At 47.3% G+C, this 16284-nt stretch overlaps 1 protein-coding gene across 1 annotated transcript in view; it reads left to right on the plus strand.

Moving 5' to 3' along the window:
- TENM4 (teneurin transmembrane protein 4) overlaps positions 1 to 16284 on the plus strand; it is a 431057-nt gene that overhangs the window by 335807 nt on the left and 78966 nt on the right. Inside the window, exon 16 of the mRNA XM_069469155.1 lies at positions 6137 to 6353. Within this exon, the coding sequence (XP_069325256.1) occupies positions 6137 to 6353 (217 nt within the window). The remainder of the gene's footprint in view (positions 1 to 6136; positions 6354 to 16284) is intronic.

Genomic DNA, 16284 nt, shown 5'->3' on the forward strand with positions numbered 1-16284 from the left:
TCATTCGTTCAACAAGTATGTTGGTTACTGTGTGCAAGGCACTGTGCTATGCATTTCAGATACAGAAATAAACAAGCCAATTCCTGCCCCCTGTGGAGAGGGGACAGGGCCGGGGGAGCCAGAATACCCAAAGCACTGATGTAAAGAGCTGTGCTGTGGAGTAGTGCCTAACAGTTGGATGTGAAGAAAGATTAGGGACCAGATTCCCAGCCCTGCCCCTTCACTAGCAGTAAAAGTCAGGTAAGTCGCCTAACCTAAGCCCCTGCATCCTTGTTTATAAAGATGAGGAAGTTAGCTGAGCCCATTTGATAGACCTCTCCATCATGCCTTCTACTTCCTGCGAAAGTCCCCGCAGGCCAGCTTCCCCAGGAGATGGTCGGTGGCATGCAAAGGCCAGGAGGTGGCTGTCAGGTAGCCAACAGCCCAGCCTGCCCCACCTACCTTCCACCCCGATGAGGCCGCAGTGAGAGAGGTAATGAGTCACCTGCAGTCCCACCACTCCCTGGCAGCTGTTAAGATCTCTCAACAAAGGAGAAGCGGCTTCTAGTCAGGACTGCAACTGTGCTCTCAAAGAAGGGCCAGGTGGCCAGCAGAGCACATTTCTGTGGCCTAGCCCCTGTCTGCAGAGGGGGCTCCAGGGAACAGCCACCCACATGGGAAGGACACTAAAAGTTCTTTCATTGACTTACTCATTTACTCTTTATGACCCAGGAACCTTTTGGCAATCCTGAAAGGTCCGCAGGGCTTACCATGTTGGTTTTACATAAGTCAGTTTAGTCTCAGGCTTATGAAAGATGTGCCCGAGGCCTCACGGCTAGAGAGTGACGGCTCCAGAGGAGGAACTGGGTCTTCAGGCGTCTAGTTTGGATTTCTTTCTCCCACACACCCTTTCCCTAGTTCTCCAGGTCAGTTGCCAGCCCACAAGGTAGGCGCTGAGGAGGGCTGCGAGAGGAAATGGCCTGGCCCTCATGCCCCGTTGGAGCACAGAGATGGAAATGTTAGCAGGAGCCCACTCCGTGCGCCAGCAACATCTGACCGCCAGGGGGCTTCAAGTTCCAGGGTCAGAAGTGTGTGAACCACTTTGGAATGGTCATTCAGTGCCCTGAGACTTGGCCCCCCTTATTTCTCCCCTTGCTCCCCACTCCCCATCAGAGTGGCACTCTTGTGTGTGGCATTGCTGCGCCCCTACCCCAGCCTCCAGAGTCTGTGTGGACTTTTTGACATTTTCTTCTGCCCCTTTTCACTTTCACCATGTGAGGGGGAGGTGAGCCTTCAGAACTTCGAGGAAAAAGGACATTTCTGGGTAAAAGTTGTTCTTTCCCAAAAGCTGGAATTTAGGATTTTGGGGGGGGGGGGAGTGATTACTGAAAATTTGAAGGAAATAGAGGCCAACCCTCCCTATTTTCCTGATTTTTTTCCTGCTGCAATAACAAAGGCCTCTCAATGTGAATAGCAAATATATGAAACATGGACCATTTATAAGTCAACCAACTTATGTGTAATATACAATTGATATTTGAAGTGTTTAGAAAATGTAAATGTTTCCAAACCAACCAAAACTAGAGAATTCCAAAAACTATACATTGCTGTGTTTCTAGTCTACACCCAAATTTACTTTTCTGTCCCCAAAGCATACTTTTTTCCTTTTAATATAAACCTTCTAAAATTTGTCATCTATGCCTAACAAAATTAAATTGTGAAAGGTTCTCCCTTACTGTGGAGCAGCCATATGTACTGTTTCGGGCTGCCATATGCTACCTCCGAAAATACGAAGAGGGTTTTACACAAAAGCCAGTCTTGTAAACTGCAGCCTTTTGAAAATAATTTTGTGAGCTCTACTCATTTTAAAAATATGTACTTCATTTATACATGATTGCCTATATTGGTGGAAGTTTTGCCACATCTGTGACTCAGCAAATATTTGTTAAATGAATGATTAGGAAGCATCAACATAAACAGACAGAATTCTTGACCTGGCATTAATCACTCTAACCTATGAAGCACAGAATGAACAATTCCACGGTCCCAGGTTCTCTCATAAGAACACAGTTTATGTGGTATCTCCATTTCAGAGGACCCCAATCTGCAAATCCCCTCAGGTCTCTACTGTAGTAGCTTACAGGGCACTGCATCCAGAAAGGGCTGCCCAGTGATGCATGCATGGGGAGGGTCCAGAGTAGAGCCAAAGGGCAGGTCTATTACCAGGATACTGGTTCAAGGGAGGCACCTGGCCAGGAGCTAATAACTGTTATCTACCAAGTATTTACTGAGGTGCTAGTTATCATGTTAAGTGCTTCACATCCATGATCTCACCTAATACTCACGGCATGTCTATGAAGTAGGTTTGATTCATTTTACAGATGGAAGAACTGAAACTCAGAGCTCTTGCTGGAACTTTTATTTCAAGAAAAATGGTGACCTAGGTCATCACAAAGACTTTCTGACCACAAGGTACAACAATTTGTTTTCAAAATTCAGCATAAAGAAGAAAAGGGGCATCAGGGAAACCCCAGATTCCAGAAGTAAGATGAAGCCAAAAGCCAGAGCAGGAGGCACAGGAGCTGAAGCTGCGGCAGACCTGGTGGAGATGGGGGATTATCAGATCTAGTAAGACAGGCTCTTAGGATGTAATATGTTCATAGAGTCAGGAGACAAGGCACACTCCAAGTGGGGGATTGGAACTGAGGCCCTGTGAAAAGCTAGGACCCTCAAAGACTGCAAGTAGTGTGAGAGTAGAACCAAAAAATTGTTGAGAGATCAAGCCTACATGTCAAAAGATCTTGAAATCCAAACTTATATACCAGTGTGGTCCTAGAACTCTACGCTAAGAAGATATCAACCTGAAAAGTGGTACCTCTGGGGTGGCGAGCAGAAGTAATCAGGAAACCATTCAGGAGGGTGATTCAACCACTTTAGCCACACAAGATCTCACAGAAAAGGCAAGCCACCCTACAATTAACAGTCAGAATCATAGAACATGCCGGAAATGATTTACCATAAGCTGCAATCAACAACTGCAACATACAAGAGGAGTGCCATGCCCCAGAAGTTAACAATCTGAAAGAGACTTTAAAGTGAATGTTTTTAAATGACTAAAGAGATAAAATGATATAAGAAACTGTGGAGAAACAATACTATCAAGAAAGAAACAGGCACATTTTGAAGAGTTCCAAATAGACTATCCAGAAAATTTAAAGTATAATAATTTAAATTAATGACCTAAAAGACAAATTAAACAGCAGACCAATCACAAATGAAAGGAAAATAAGTGAAGGAGAATATGGATCTGAAGAAATAGATCAGAATGGAACACAGATAAAAAGATGGAAATTAAGAAAGGAGGTTGAGAGACATGAAAGATGGAGAAGACCCCTTAAGCATTTAGCGGTATTCCTGAAGAAAAGACTAGAGAGAAAGGGAGAGAGGAATATTCAAAGAGCTGGTAGCCAAACTTTGCGGAACTAATAAAAGACACGAATCCTAATTAAAGGGTCCATGGTGTGGCATATTGTTTCAGTAAGATTCCTAAATCCATGTTCTCTACTTAAGAAAGAGTTCCTGAAAGTCTCTCCAGAGCTCAAAGAACATTTCGTACGTGAGAAAGAACCAAGTTTAAATTCTGAGTCAGCTTCCTCACTTCCGCCTATGTGACTTTCATTAAGTTACTTTACCACTTGGCGCCTCTGCCGCCTTCTCTCTCAAACGAGGGTGATGACAGTGGCCACTTCATGGGGCTGGGAGGACTCAATACCATGTTGCTTGTAAGATACTCAGCACAATGCCAGGCACTCAATAAATGCTGCAGTGTATCATCGTCATCAGTTTAATATAGATATTAACAATGACAAGTATCATTCCTGGCTAACCTTCTCGCAGGGCCAGAGAGCAGACATCCCTCCTCAGAGGGAAGCAGTTCTTTCCAGGTGCCCCAGAGCAGAGCGTTTATAAAGAGGTAAAAGACTGGCTTCCAGGGACTGCTTCAGTGGTAAACAAGAACAGGCAAGAGCTAATAAAATTTCAAATTAGCCATGACTTTTCACGGCCCTTCAATTGTGCTAGCTGATTTAATGGTCAACGTCCCTGCTCACTGGGATTGAATAATGGAGCATTTTTGCAGAGTTATGGATGCGGCAGCTGAATCTGTCATGCTAACATCAATAGCAGAATGCAAATAACCCTCAGCTTGGGCTGTAATTATGTGTTTAAGCAATGTCTGACAGGGGCAGCACGAGAATGTGTGATGGAGCCTGCCGACTGCAGGAGAAGACAGGTGCTTTGCTAGGCAGTTGTGTCTGGGAGCTGGGACGGGAGCCACAAGTTAGGACCCAGAACAATGAGGGGGCGAGGGGAGGCCTTCCCCCGATGTCTCAGAGTGAATCTGGCAGGTGAAAAAAGAACAAATGGCCCTTCATTGTGGTGAACCATCTTCTAGGTTCAGGATCAGGAAGGGAAACTATCCCTTATTAGGTACTATGTGCCAGATACCATGTTTCAGATACTGTGCTAGGTTTGGGGACATAATGCTATACTTTATATATCTATATCTACATCTATATAGATATATAAAACAAATACTTATATTTGTTACATAGATATCATACTCATATTATCCTCCTTTAAGAGATATGGGAAACTCAGGCCGGAGAGCTAAGTAAGAGAGATTGCATCCAGGAGTGTGTCCGGGGTCGCTCTTAGGGACAGTGCTGGGTCTCGAACCTCAGCCTCAGAGCTTCATGGCCCCCACCCCCCCACCCCCCACCATGCCATACTGCTTACTTGAGTGGAATGAAGATACAGTTTTCTGGCTTTAATGGATTGGCATTTGGTCTCATCCCCTGCTTCATTTGTTAACTAATTCATTTAATTTTCATTCATTTATTTATTTAACGGTAATGTTTTAAACACCCCTACTAAGCGCTGAGGATACAACAGAGATGACCAGAACAGATCTGTGCTTCCAGGGTGGTGGGAAAGTTTGCACAAAGTCACACAGCTAACAAGCAGCAGAGCCAGAATTTGAATGCAGGCAGGAATACACACATCAGACTGTTCTCTGCCTACGAAGCGCATAGACTGTAACCCTGGGCTTTTCCTGTCCCCGACTTTGGGCACTGTCTGCTGATCTCTGGGTTTTTTGTCCATTTTAAGCTGTTCTATTAGATGCCTATAAAAGTACTTTGGGATAATGAGACCAAAAATCTGTGATCTGGTGGAATTTTCTTCTTTGCACTTTGGGAAGATAGCAGAACTTTAATACAATTTTCTTCAGTCCTGAAGAAATCCAGTCATGGGGTAGAGAGAATTCCCTGCTACTGGGAACTTCATCATCTGAGACCTGAGACCATCCAGCAAACTCAGAAAGCACCAACACCCCTGTGGTCCCTATCACCACAGGCAGAGAAGGCCTCCAGAGAGCTGAGGACGGGGCCTCGGGCCGCACGACTGCTCTGCAGCACCCACGCTGCCGCTCCCTCACCCAAAGCCAGGCAGTCACCGGGTCTTACAGTGTTAGCTCCTAACCGCCTCTCAAAACCATCTGCTTCTCTCAGTCTCTGCTGTGACCACTCTAGTCTAATCAACCTTTATTTTTCACTTGTGCAACCTCAGCCACACCCCACCTCCTGTCTGGCCCCCAGATTCCACTTTGGACCCCATTCAGTTTCAACAGTGCACACCAGATGAAGTCACCTCCTGCTTAAAATCAGTGGTTCCCATTGTCCTGAGGGTGAAGTTCAAACTTCCTCCCCTGGCCTGCAAGGCCCAGCGTGGTGAGCCCCTGCCAAGCTCAGCAGCAGCGTTTTGTGCTCTGCACCAGTATTGAATTAGCAACTCAGATGTTCGTGTGTTGTGTCACCTCCGGGCCTTCCTACATGCAATTCCCTCTATCTGTTGGGAGAAAACAAATACAGTACAGGCACCATACACTCAATTCTGGCTCCCCTGCTAGACTGGTGAGCTGGGACCAGATTTTAGTCACCTGGATCTCTTTGGTGCCCAGCAAAGGCCTTGGCTTATATCAGCATTTAATAAAGCTTTTCAGTGAGTGAAAAATAGAGAAGAAATGAATGAAGGCATTCTGGATAACATGGCTGATTGGACATAGCAATATAAACCACATACTCTGTCACCCCTGCAGATGGCTTGGTGGACTGCATGGACCCTGACTGCTGCCTCCAGCCCCTCTGTCATGTGAACCCGCTGTGCCTGGGCTCCCCCGACCCTCTGGACATCATCCAGGAGACACAGGTCCCTGTGTCCCAGCAGAACCTACACTCCTTCTATGATCGAATCAAGTTCCTCGTGGGCAGGGACAGCACGCACATCATCCCTGGGGAGAACCCCTTTGATGGAGGGTGAGTCCAAGGGCCCCAGCTCCAGCCAGGGCTCTTCAGGGCCACATTTGGGTGGGTAGGGGTGGGAGGAGGCCAAGAGGGTGAGCATCAAAGGTTTCCAATGGAATATCAGGGGAGGCAGAGAAGCAGCCTCAGGTACCCATATTCATAAAACTGCTATCCAAGGCATTTGGAATTTTCATGAGCAAAGTTTTGTTGCTCCCACTGGGTGACAGATGGAGAGAGTGAGAAACCAAAGGTCCAAAGGGAATCTTGGATCAATACCTATTTTGCAGTCAGCTCTTAACTGATCTTGCAGTTCCAAAACGAGCTGAAAGGCTTTGATGCTGTTCACCCTCAAAGCTGACACCCAGAAGACTTTGCTAGAATGGGGCGAGGGGTTCATCTACTGGTGTCCCATGCCACATGGCAACACATTCTTCCTTTTTTCATTGCGTCATCCATTGAACAGTTTTTAACTGTCTTCTGTGCCGGGTCCTGTGCTAGGATCACAGAGATGAGTGGAGCACAATTCCTACCTACTGGTCACTCACAGTCCACTGGGGTGACAAAAAAGGGACAGTTACAGTGTGATAGAGCATAAATATGCCCCCAGGGTACTTTGGAACACAGAGGGAGGTACTCTTGGGTAGGGGGAAAGCTAAGGCTTAGTCTTAAAGATGAGAAATAGTTAACTAGGCAAGGCAGGGAGAAAGTGCTCCAGGGAGGGGGAAGAGCTCATGCAAAGACCCAAAGGCACAAAAGGGCACAGGAGCCACCAAAAGGTAGCTCTTTGTTTTCTGTACCCCAGATTAGGGCAGTGAACCAGGACAAGCTACCCAAGAGGAGGGCTCTATAATAATTTTTTTGAATGTCTTCCAATATAGTGACACCTCATATGGGCAGAATTTTCCCTAAAAGTCAGCACAGTTAATTCAGCAGTCACAGACTGTGTGACTTTCTATGTTCATGACTTCTGTGCCAGAGAGCCCCTCCCTAAGGGAAGAGCAAGGTTGTGCTGAGGAGTGGGAAGGGTAAATGGCATTTTCAAGTTCTATTTGGGAGGAAATCAGCAAGACTTGGTAACTGATGAAGTCTAAGGGATGCGGGAAAGGGGAGTCTGCCACCTGAATGCCAGGATAACAGTGGTGCTTTCACCAGGGTGAGGACCTGAGAGCAGAGCAGGGCTGGGAACAAGGTGGTGACCTCCACTCTGAGCATGGTAAGGGGGAGGAAGGGATACACCTCAGTAGCACACCCAAGAGGAAATGTCTGTTTGCAGTTAAGAAGGATTTCTGAGGCTCATGCAGAGGTTAGGGCCTAGAGTTCTTGATTTGGGAGCCACCAACAAGCAAGCAGTAGTTGAAACCGTGAGCACACAAAAGCTTGTCCCAGGGGAACACATGGGGAAAGAGCAGGGGCTGAAGGAGGCAGGAGGAGTCTCTGTAGGAGGCGGCCACTCTCATCTCCAGAGTGTGACTGAGGAGGCGGAGGAGAGACCCACGGGCATGTGTGACAGAGGGGGGTGCACACATGCAGGCCTTTCAGACTCCAGAGCCTGTCCTTGCAAGAAGCAGTGACAAAGTGAGATGGAAGAAGCCCAGCAAGAAGGGCTTCACAAGTGTGCGGCAGCATTCAAACGTGCATCTTTCTGCAGGTGAAGGTACTTTATAGTCCAAACCCTTCGACGGACCCCAAGAATACTGAGAAGCTGAGAGGGTATTATGAGATTTCCCCAAATTCACAAGGCTAGTCAAGTGGCAGAGCTAGGAGCAGAAATAGAGTGAGTAAAACCCTATTCATTTATCTTGGCCAGAAACGCTGCTTTTGTCTCTGGGTAGGAAGCTGCCTGCTAGTTTCTTCAATCGTATGATTTTATGTATGAATGCTTGCGGGCCTTCCCATGGCATGAGTTCTTCTAACCAACTGGAGACATAAATAATATTCCTACCAAGGCAAATGTTACTAGCTCAGCCTTTCTTTACTGGACCCATTATGGGATCCAATTAGGGCTATAGCTGCCCTGTAGCTGTTCTCCTTGCCAGGTGCCCTTACCATGCCAGACTGATCAGTGCCAGTGGGGACATGGCCCCTGTATGTCCTCCTGGACACTGACTGAGCCTACTGCTTAAGCAGCGTGAGTCCCTGTGGAACCTGCACGGGGATCTCAATATTGTTGCTCCAGTGGGTCCGCCTTGCCTCAAGGAGCCTATCAAGTGTGGCATTTGACAAGCCTGTGCTGGAGGAATGACCATCCCTCTCCCAGTGGTCGGGGAGACACAGGCCTCGGAGACGGGCTAACTTGGGCTTCTGATCCTGACTCTGCCACTCCTGGATATGTAGCTCTGGACAAGTGGCTTAATATAGTGAGTCATGTAAATGTCTGTCAACCTTCTGAACTGAGTCCTCCAGGGAAGCGCTGCATGTTCCTCATTTTAGCACTTAGTAGTTGCTCAAAACATATATGCATATAAATTGTCTTGAAGAATGACGAAACGGAAGGAGGGAGGGAGGGAAGGAGGATGGACACATTATCTATTTTACTTAATTTTATAATGAGGATTCAGAGTCCAGAGAAGTTAAACCACCTGCTAAAAATCACACTACAGTTAGTAGCAGAAGCAGAAGTCAGCTTGCAGATCATTGTTTATGCATCTGTCACCTACAGTTGATTACATATACTTTGAAAGCAGGACCATTCATTTCTCCAAACCTATAATACTTTGGACAGGGCCAGGAATATGGTATTTGCTCTACAAATGAATAGATGATGGGAGCTTCCAAAATGTTACTGTAAAAATTCCTTTTACCTAACATTTGTTTGAATCGTTATGTCCCTGCTCCCTCCTGATCTAGATTCAGAAGAAACAGCTGTCTATGAGGAAGGATCCCCAAACAGATTTTTATGTAAAATGAGCCCAAGTGACCAGAAACCTAGAAACATGAGGCAGCAGATGCTTTTCTCACCAGACTACGTACTTGGTATTCCATTAGCTTGCTCTGGGCTGGTAGTACGTGTTTATGGGCACAGTTGGGATAAAGTGACAGCAGCTGTGAAGTTTGAGTTGCTGCCTGCCTTCCTCCCACAGGAGGGAGTGTGGTGTCATAGGAAGTATCCTGAGTTTCAATCCTGGCTTTACCTCTCACTAGCTGTGTGTGACCTCAGGGAAATGATTTAACCTTTGTGCAGGTGCCTCCGGTTATAAATTGGCAATATTGGTAACTATTTCATGAAAACCGTTGAAAGGATTAACTAAAATAAAGCGCCTAGCCCAAGGCGTGGTACGTATTAGGTGATCAGTAAATGGTGGCTTTTATAGTGGCAGCATGTCATAGTGAAAACAGCACAAGTCTTGGAACCAGACAGACTTGGACTGAAAGGCTGTTGCATCCACTTTCTAGGTATGTGACCTTGGGAACATTCCTAAATTCCTTATGTGAGCTCCAATTTCCTCATCTGTAGGACTAGGGTGATAATGTCTGTGTCTCAGGGTTGCCATGAGAATTAAATGGGAAAAAAGTACATAAAGGCACAAACTAGTACCTGCCCCACAAAAACATGCTTGCTAATTACATGGTGGTAGTGGTGGTGATGTTAAAAAGAGCTCCCAGATCCACTCCCTTAATTGGATGTGAAACTTGAGAGGAACCTGCCCTCCAGGTTCAGCAACCCCCCAGAGAGGAGCCAGGTTTAGATGGTTGGATCATTATTTGAGGAAGGGAAGAGGCAGCATTCTTGCCAGCCAGCTGTCAGCTGGGGTCCTTGTTAGAGAGGGACCCAGTGACATTTCTCCAGAGCATAGAATTTCTGATGGGGAGGCAGACCTGACTTGGTACCTGTGTGTAACCATAAAGTCTGTGCCTGCCTGACAAAACCCCATATCCTCCCGCACCCCATATGCTATGCCATAGTTTACAGTTTGGGATTTCATTTAACATTCTCCAAGAAGCAGGCTGTCACCCAGAGGCCCAAGAGCATTTCTGAGAGCAGCAGAGAAAGGTAAGTCTCAAAAGTGTAGCTCCTTCACTCCCCCGGGTCCCAGCTGTGTGTCAGGCACAGGGCGCCTCAGATATGAGGTATGCTGGGACCTCAGGTGCTGAGACCATGGGAGGGAGGGGATTTCAAGGCCAGGCCTTGGAACTGAATGGACCACCTTCCAGTGGTGGAAACAAGCAAGCCAGTCCCTGGCTCCCAGGGCTCTCCCCAGCACTCATTTCCTCAGAGGCCTGACCCCACGCCTGGGGGGTGAGGAAGACCTCCCTCAGGGGCCCTGTCTGGTTCATCTGTGTCCCCAGTACAATGCCTGGTCCAGAGCAGGTGTTTAATACAGGTTTAATGAATACAGCAGCTCCGTCTGACATCCTGCCACTGCTGTCCTCAGCTCCACAGAACATGAGAGAGGTGTGATGTAGAGCAGGAGGGGAGAGAGCAGGCATGGGAACCACTCTCACCAGATCGGGTGGCTTGAATGCCACCTTTCTCTCCCGGCCTGGATGCCTGGGCCCCATCTGCCTAGTAGAACACCTATCCCTCACCTGGAGTCACATGGAGAATACGATGAAGGGTGCCACCATTGAGACTCGAGTGGGAGAGGAGGAGCCACTGAGGTCTGTGGGTGGAAGGCTCTCCAACTGGCTTGTCCATACACAGAGGCCGGGACGCAGACTGAGGAGCTCGGGATAAGACAGCTGGGAAAGAGAGGGCAACAGGAGACATCTCCTGGGAGAACACTCGAGCCAGAGCTGTTTCCCACTGTTGGTTGTATCTGTTCCCTGGGGAAAGACTAATCAGATTGAAAGGGCTAAGCTGGGCCTGGTGCCTTACACCTATAATCCCAGCAACTCCGGAGTCTGAGTGTGAGGATTGATTGAGCCCAGGAATTCGACACCAGCCTGGGCAACATGGTGAGACCCTGTCTCTAAAAAAATACATAAATAAAAAATAAATAAGCCTGGCGTGGTGGCACATGCCTATAGTCCCAGCTACTCAGGAGGCTGAGGCAGGAGGATTGCTTGAGCCCAGGAGTTCAAAGCTGCAGTGAGCTATGATTGCACCACTGCACTCCAGCCTGGGTAACAGAGCAAGACCCAGTCTCTACAAAACACCAACAACAACAAAAAAAGAAAGGCTAGATGTGAGACAGATACGACCTCAGTGAATAGTTAGTTGCAAGTTGCCAATCCTGGACAGGTTAGCAGATTATAGGAAGAGGTCCTGACAGAAGAACCACCTTCAAGGTATTTGAATACAGGTTCAGAATGTGTTTGAGGACACTGTATTGGTCTGAGAAATACGCGATGATGTCAAGTCTTGCTGGGCCCCTCCAGTGCTAACAGGTTGTCAGCTCATTCAGGCAAGCAGATGGGTATGGACAAGGAGCTACAGGACTCAGCTGACAGAAGACACTGGGCCCAAAGACAATAGACTTGAGGAGTCAGGGGGACTTTAGGAAAAGGAAGGCTGGTGACCAGAGCATTCATCCCAAAGGAGGCAGAGTCATATCCCACAGAGAGGGTCAGATCCTATAAGGAGGAGAGACTGGGCAGGTTCAGAAAGGGGACAGCTGCCCCCAAACACGCTGGATTTGGTAAATACTGACCAACATCTACTGTGCACCAGGCATGGCAGAAGATACGCATCTCACTCTGTTATTTTGGGGGCTCCTTGTGGGTCCCATGCCTTGTCACTGAACCCAGAGTGAACCCCAGTGAATGAAAGAATGAATCAGTGAATCAGTCCCTGCTGGGAGCATAAAGAAAAATAGAAACAAAGTGTTCTGAGAGTTCAAAGACAAGACCATCACTCCACTGCAAGCCCAGCTCTCTGAGCCCACACGGAGAAAGCTGCCCCTGACTTGGCTTTGCTTCTCCAGCATGCAGCAAAGAGCAGGCTCAGGGTAGGCAATAGTAGATGTCTGTTGTTGAATGAACAAACAAACAAATGTATGAATGGAGACTTCCTGCAGGAGATGGCCTTTGCCCTGAGACGAACGTTTCAGTCCGCAGGGTTGGCCATTAGGACATCATTTATCAAACTGCAGGTCACAACAACCCATTAGTGCATCATGAAATAAATTTAGTGTGTCAAAATTATTTTTTTTTAAAAAAAGAAGTAAATTTAAATGGAATTGGATAGAACAGAATGGAAAATATCAGTGTAACACTGTAAAAGTAGTATTTCATAAAACTTATTTCACTTGTGCGTGCACGTGTCAGTGTGTGTGTGTGTGCATATACTACTGGATAAGTTGTGTTGCTTACTGTGGGTTTCAGTCCAACAAGATTTACAAGTGCATTTTAGATGAGGAACCAGTGTGAGCAACAGCATGACTTTCCAGGACAATCAGAGAATGGAGAGAATTTTAATGTGGTTGGGAGGTAATTAAGGTGATATTTTTTCACATCAAAAGTCAGGAGACATTTGAAATCAAGATGGGCTTAGAAAATCTGAGGTGTGTGATCACAGTAGGCAAGGTAGGAGAAGGAAGAACACACAGGGGAATATGAGGCCAGAAAGGTGGTTTAGGGGCCGGAGCTGAGAAAGATTTGACCCTCACCTGTTCACAAACCAGGTTAGAGCATTTCGTCTCAGTCAGTACTTAAAACTGGCTATCAACAGAAGTGAAATAACCTTGATGCCATGTATGTCTTCAGAATTCCTTTCACACCCTTTACAAAGGCACAAAGCTGCCAGGAATCTTGAAAGCAAGAGTTTTCAAGAGGAAACAATAATGGAAAGGAGGGAGAAACCAGCACGTATGCAATATCATGTTTTATTGGCCCACTGCAGATGTGAGGCCATTATAAGTGTCAGTGGCCTAGAAGTTACAGAAGATCATTTGCTCCCCTCACCCCTCTGCCCCCGGCGCTACACAGCCCTCAGAGAGCCCTCGGAGAGGCCAAGCATAGAGAGCATCTAATGGACTTCAAATAAACACCGACTTCCTGACAGCTGGCCTCTGAGAGAATTTATTATTGAATTATACTCCTGTGTTTTCAGAACAAGCTGAGCTGACAGGGTACCCCATCAGTTAAAAAAAAAAAAAAAGGAAAGAAGGACAATGATGAATTACCTGATGGAAGAAGGTAAAGATCCTGCTTCCTCCAAAATGTCAGCCCTTATTTATTATTCATGTTGGTTTTTTAAAAATCCCTCCCCACGTCGCAACGAGTGTTGAGGATGATGAAGCAACTAGGTGAATTCAACTAAGGATGCAGGCAGCAGCGTCTCTCGCCATCCTGATGAGCAGCTAACAGCAACTGCTCTGCCACTTGATCATCCCTTTATTGATTTCGGAAATGAATGACGGTCTCTGTTTGCTTTGTAGCTTAAGCCTGTTCCTAGCTGTCCGTCATGGGAAGCATTGGCAGAGGATGCTGTGACGAAGCGGGAACAACTCGGGGTTTAGGAGAGAGGGCCTGGATTCAAGTCCCTGGGCAAGCGAGGCTCAGCCTCCTCCTCTGCAATATGGAGTTACTCATTCCAACCCTGCCAGGTTGTTCCAAAGATTAAATGAGATAAAAGACCCAGAAATCCAATGACCAGTACCTCATACACATTTGTACTGACACCTAACATTTACCGAGGATGTTCTGTGTGCCAGGCATTGTTGGAAATGTTTTATGTTTTATAAGTATATTGACACCTTTAAACCTCCCCCAGACCATGTAACATAGGGACTTTGTCATCCTTGTTTTACAGGTATGAAAACTGAGGCACAGACAAGTTGACTAAACTAGCTAAGGACACAGGCCAGCACTGGAAGCCAAGTCCTACTGGCCCTAGGGCCCACATACTGAGCCTCAGTTCTTCTCTGCCGTGTCCTTTATGTTCCTAGCTCAGCATCCTCAGTTCAGAAATCTATAGAGTGTGGTGCTGCTACAACCCTACAAGCCCCCCTTGCCCCGACTTTCTCTCTAATGCAGTACAACATAGTAAAAAAGCCAATGTACAGGAGGGTTTAGTGCTGAGCTCAGAGCTTTGAATCCCAGTCCAACTGTTTGCTAGCTGTGTGACCTTAGACAGGTCTCTCAGTCTCTCTGTGCCTCACTGCCCTCCTCTGTCATAGGAGGCTAATCAGCCATACCTCATGGGGATGTTGTGAGGATTAAAGAAGAAGTAAAACACTTAGATGTCAGGGCAGTAAGCGTTTCATAAGTGTTAGTGGCCATTATCTCTAATTGCAATAGTGTTAATATTGGCATTAGCAGCGACATTAGTATACATGTAGGTTCTAGTGTCACTATGAGAACTGGGAGAAAAATGAAAATCTGAACCTGAAACATCAGTGTAGTTACGTAACTGATGCAAATGTCCTGGCACCATAAGGTGACTGGGCCTTTGAGATCATCGGCCCTTTGTAGTGAAAGAGGAAACTTCCAGGCCAGAGAGAGCCCTTGGCTCAGCAAGTTAGTAGTTGAGGCTGAGTCCCGGAGCACCTGGAATCCTGAGTGAGGACTCTGGTATCTCAAACTATAATTCTGGTGTTTGTAAGTTAGAGAGTTTCTGTATTTTCATCCAGCACTGATAAATTGTAAGCAATAAGAAGTTAAAATATTGGGAGAGACTTGCTTCACATTACTAATATTTTCCCCAGTGAAGAATATAAGATCAGGACTCAACAATCTGCAGTGGATCTCACTGGCCCTCCACTCAGATCCCAGAGGCTTCAAGAGGTGGCTCCAAGTGAAACCCACAATGAGGGGCCTAATGTGGGGAGATGCAACCTCTGTGCGGTATTTGGGTAGAAGAGAGACCCAGCCCTGTCTGCCCCCCGCCCCACCTCTGCCTCCTTCTCCCACCACAGTGGGAGCCGTGTGCATCCACTCTGTGGCTCTCAGCCCGCAGGCCTCTAGGACCAACCCCAGTCTGAGGAGAAGGCCTTAGGGCAACCCCAGCTGCTCAGCCTCATGTCCTTCCTACTGTTTGTCTGACTCATTACTTGCCATATGGGTTTCTGCCTTGTCCCTGAGTCCCGGCCTTATTGTCTATGCCTGAGTTCCTGATATAAGCAGCCTGGTGCCCCTGCACCATAGCACTTAAGCCTTGTCCTCTTTTGTCACGTTCCCACCCCTGCCACATCTGGGTCTGGAGCTCCATCCCTACTCTTTCCAGGGACCTGGGCCTTATTCCCTGGTGGCTCATGGTACGTCCACATGCCTCTGGGAGCCCCTTCCCCACACCTTCTCCTTGTCAGAGCCTCCTCCCTTGTCCTTTAAATTATTATTTCCCTTAAAGGCCACCTGTTTAGTGCTGTCCACCTCAGATCCAGCTTGCTGTGCTGGACTTTGTACAGGCTGCCCTAGCTGGTCTCTGCCCAGCATCAGCCCTACCCCAGGAAGTGCGTCTAATCATGGTCCGTACCAGTCTCCCCTGTCCTGGTAAAGCAGGACCTGCCCTGTGCCCTGACAGGAAGACAGGACACACAGTCGTGGAATGAACTTGTCCACCGAGACTGTGGCTAGGGTCACATTTTAGCAGCCGCCTTGTGTTTTTCTAACAGTACAAACCATGTCCCGAGTTTTGTTAGAAACAGACCTCTGGCCACATGGCATAGAAAACAACAGCTGTGGACATGCACCACACATCCCACGTCCCCAGACACAGTGATGGTGTTTCTGAGCCATGTCCCCAGACGTGGCCAACCTGGTTACCCAGGGGCAGGGGCCTTGCTCTCTGCTGCCAGCCTCTCTCCATCCTGTTTCTCCTTCACTGCACCAGTGGACTCATGGCCCTGGAAACATAGTATGCTGGACAATCAAGGACTCTGTTCTTGTGTGCAACTTTGTCAGCCAGCAGAAAATATTCCAGAAGATTTCTATGGGAGAGGACTCAGCCCAAAGCCTCAGCATTCAGCAGCCAGGCTGCCAAAGACTTGGGAGATTGAAGCTACAGCCTGAGAGCTCACACTCCCTCGATGTCTGAAGAAGCTCCACAGCTACATGCAGCCAG

This window comes from Eulemur rufifrons, chromosome 6 (assembly GCF_041146395.1).
Source record: "Eulemur rufifrons isolate Redbay chromosome 6, OSU_ERuf_1, whole genome shotgun sequence".
NCBI lineage: Eukaryota > Metazoa > Chordata > Mammalia > Primates > Lemuridae > Eulemur > Eulemur rufifrons.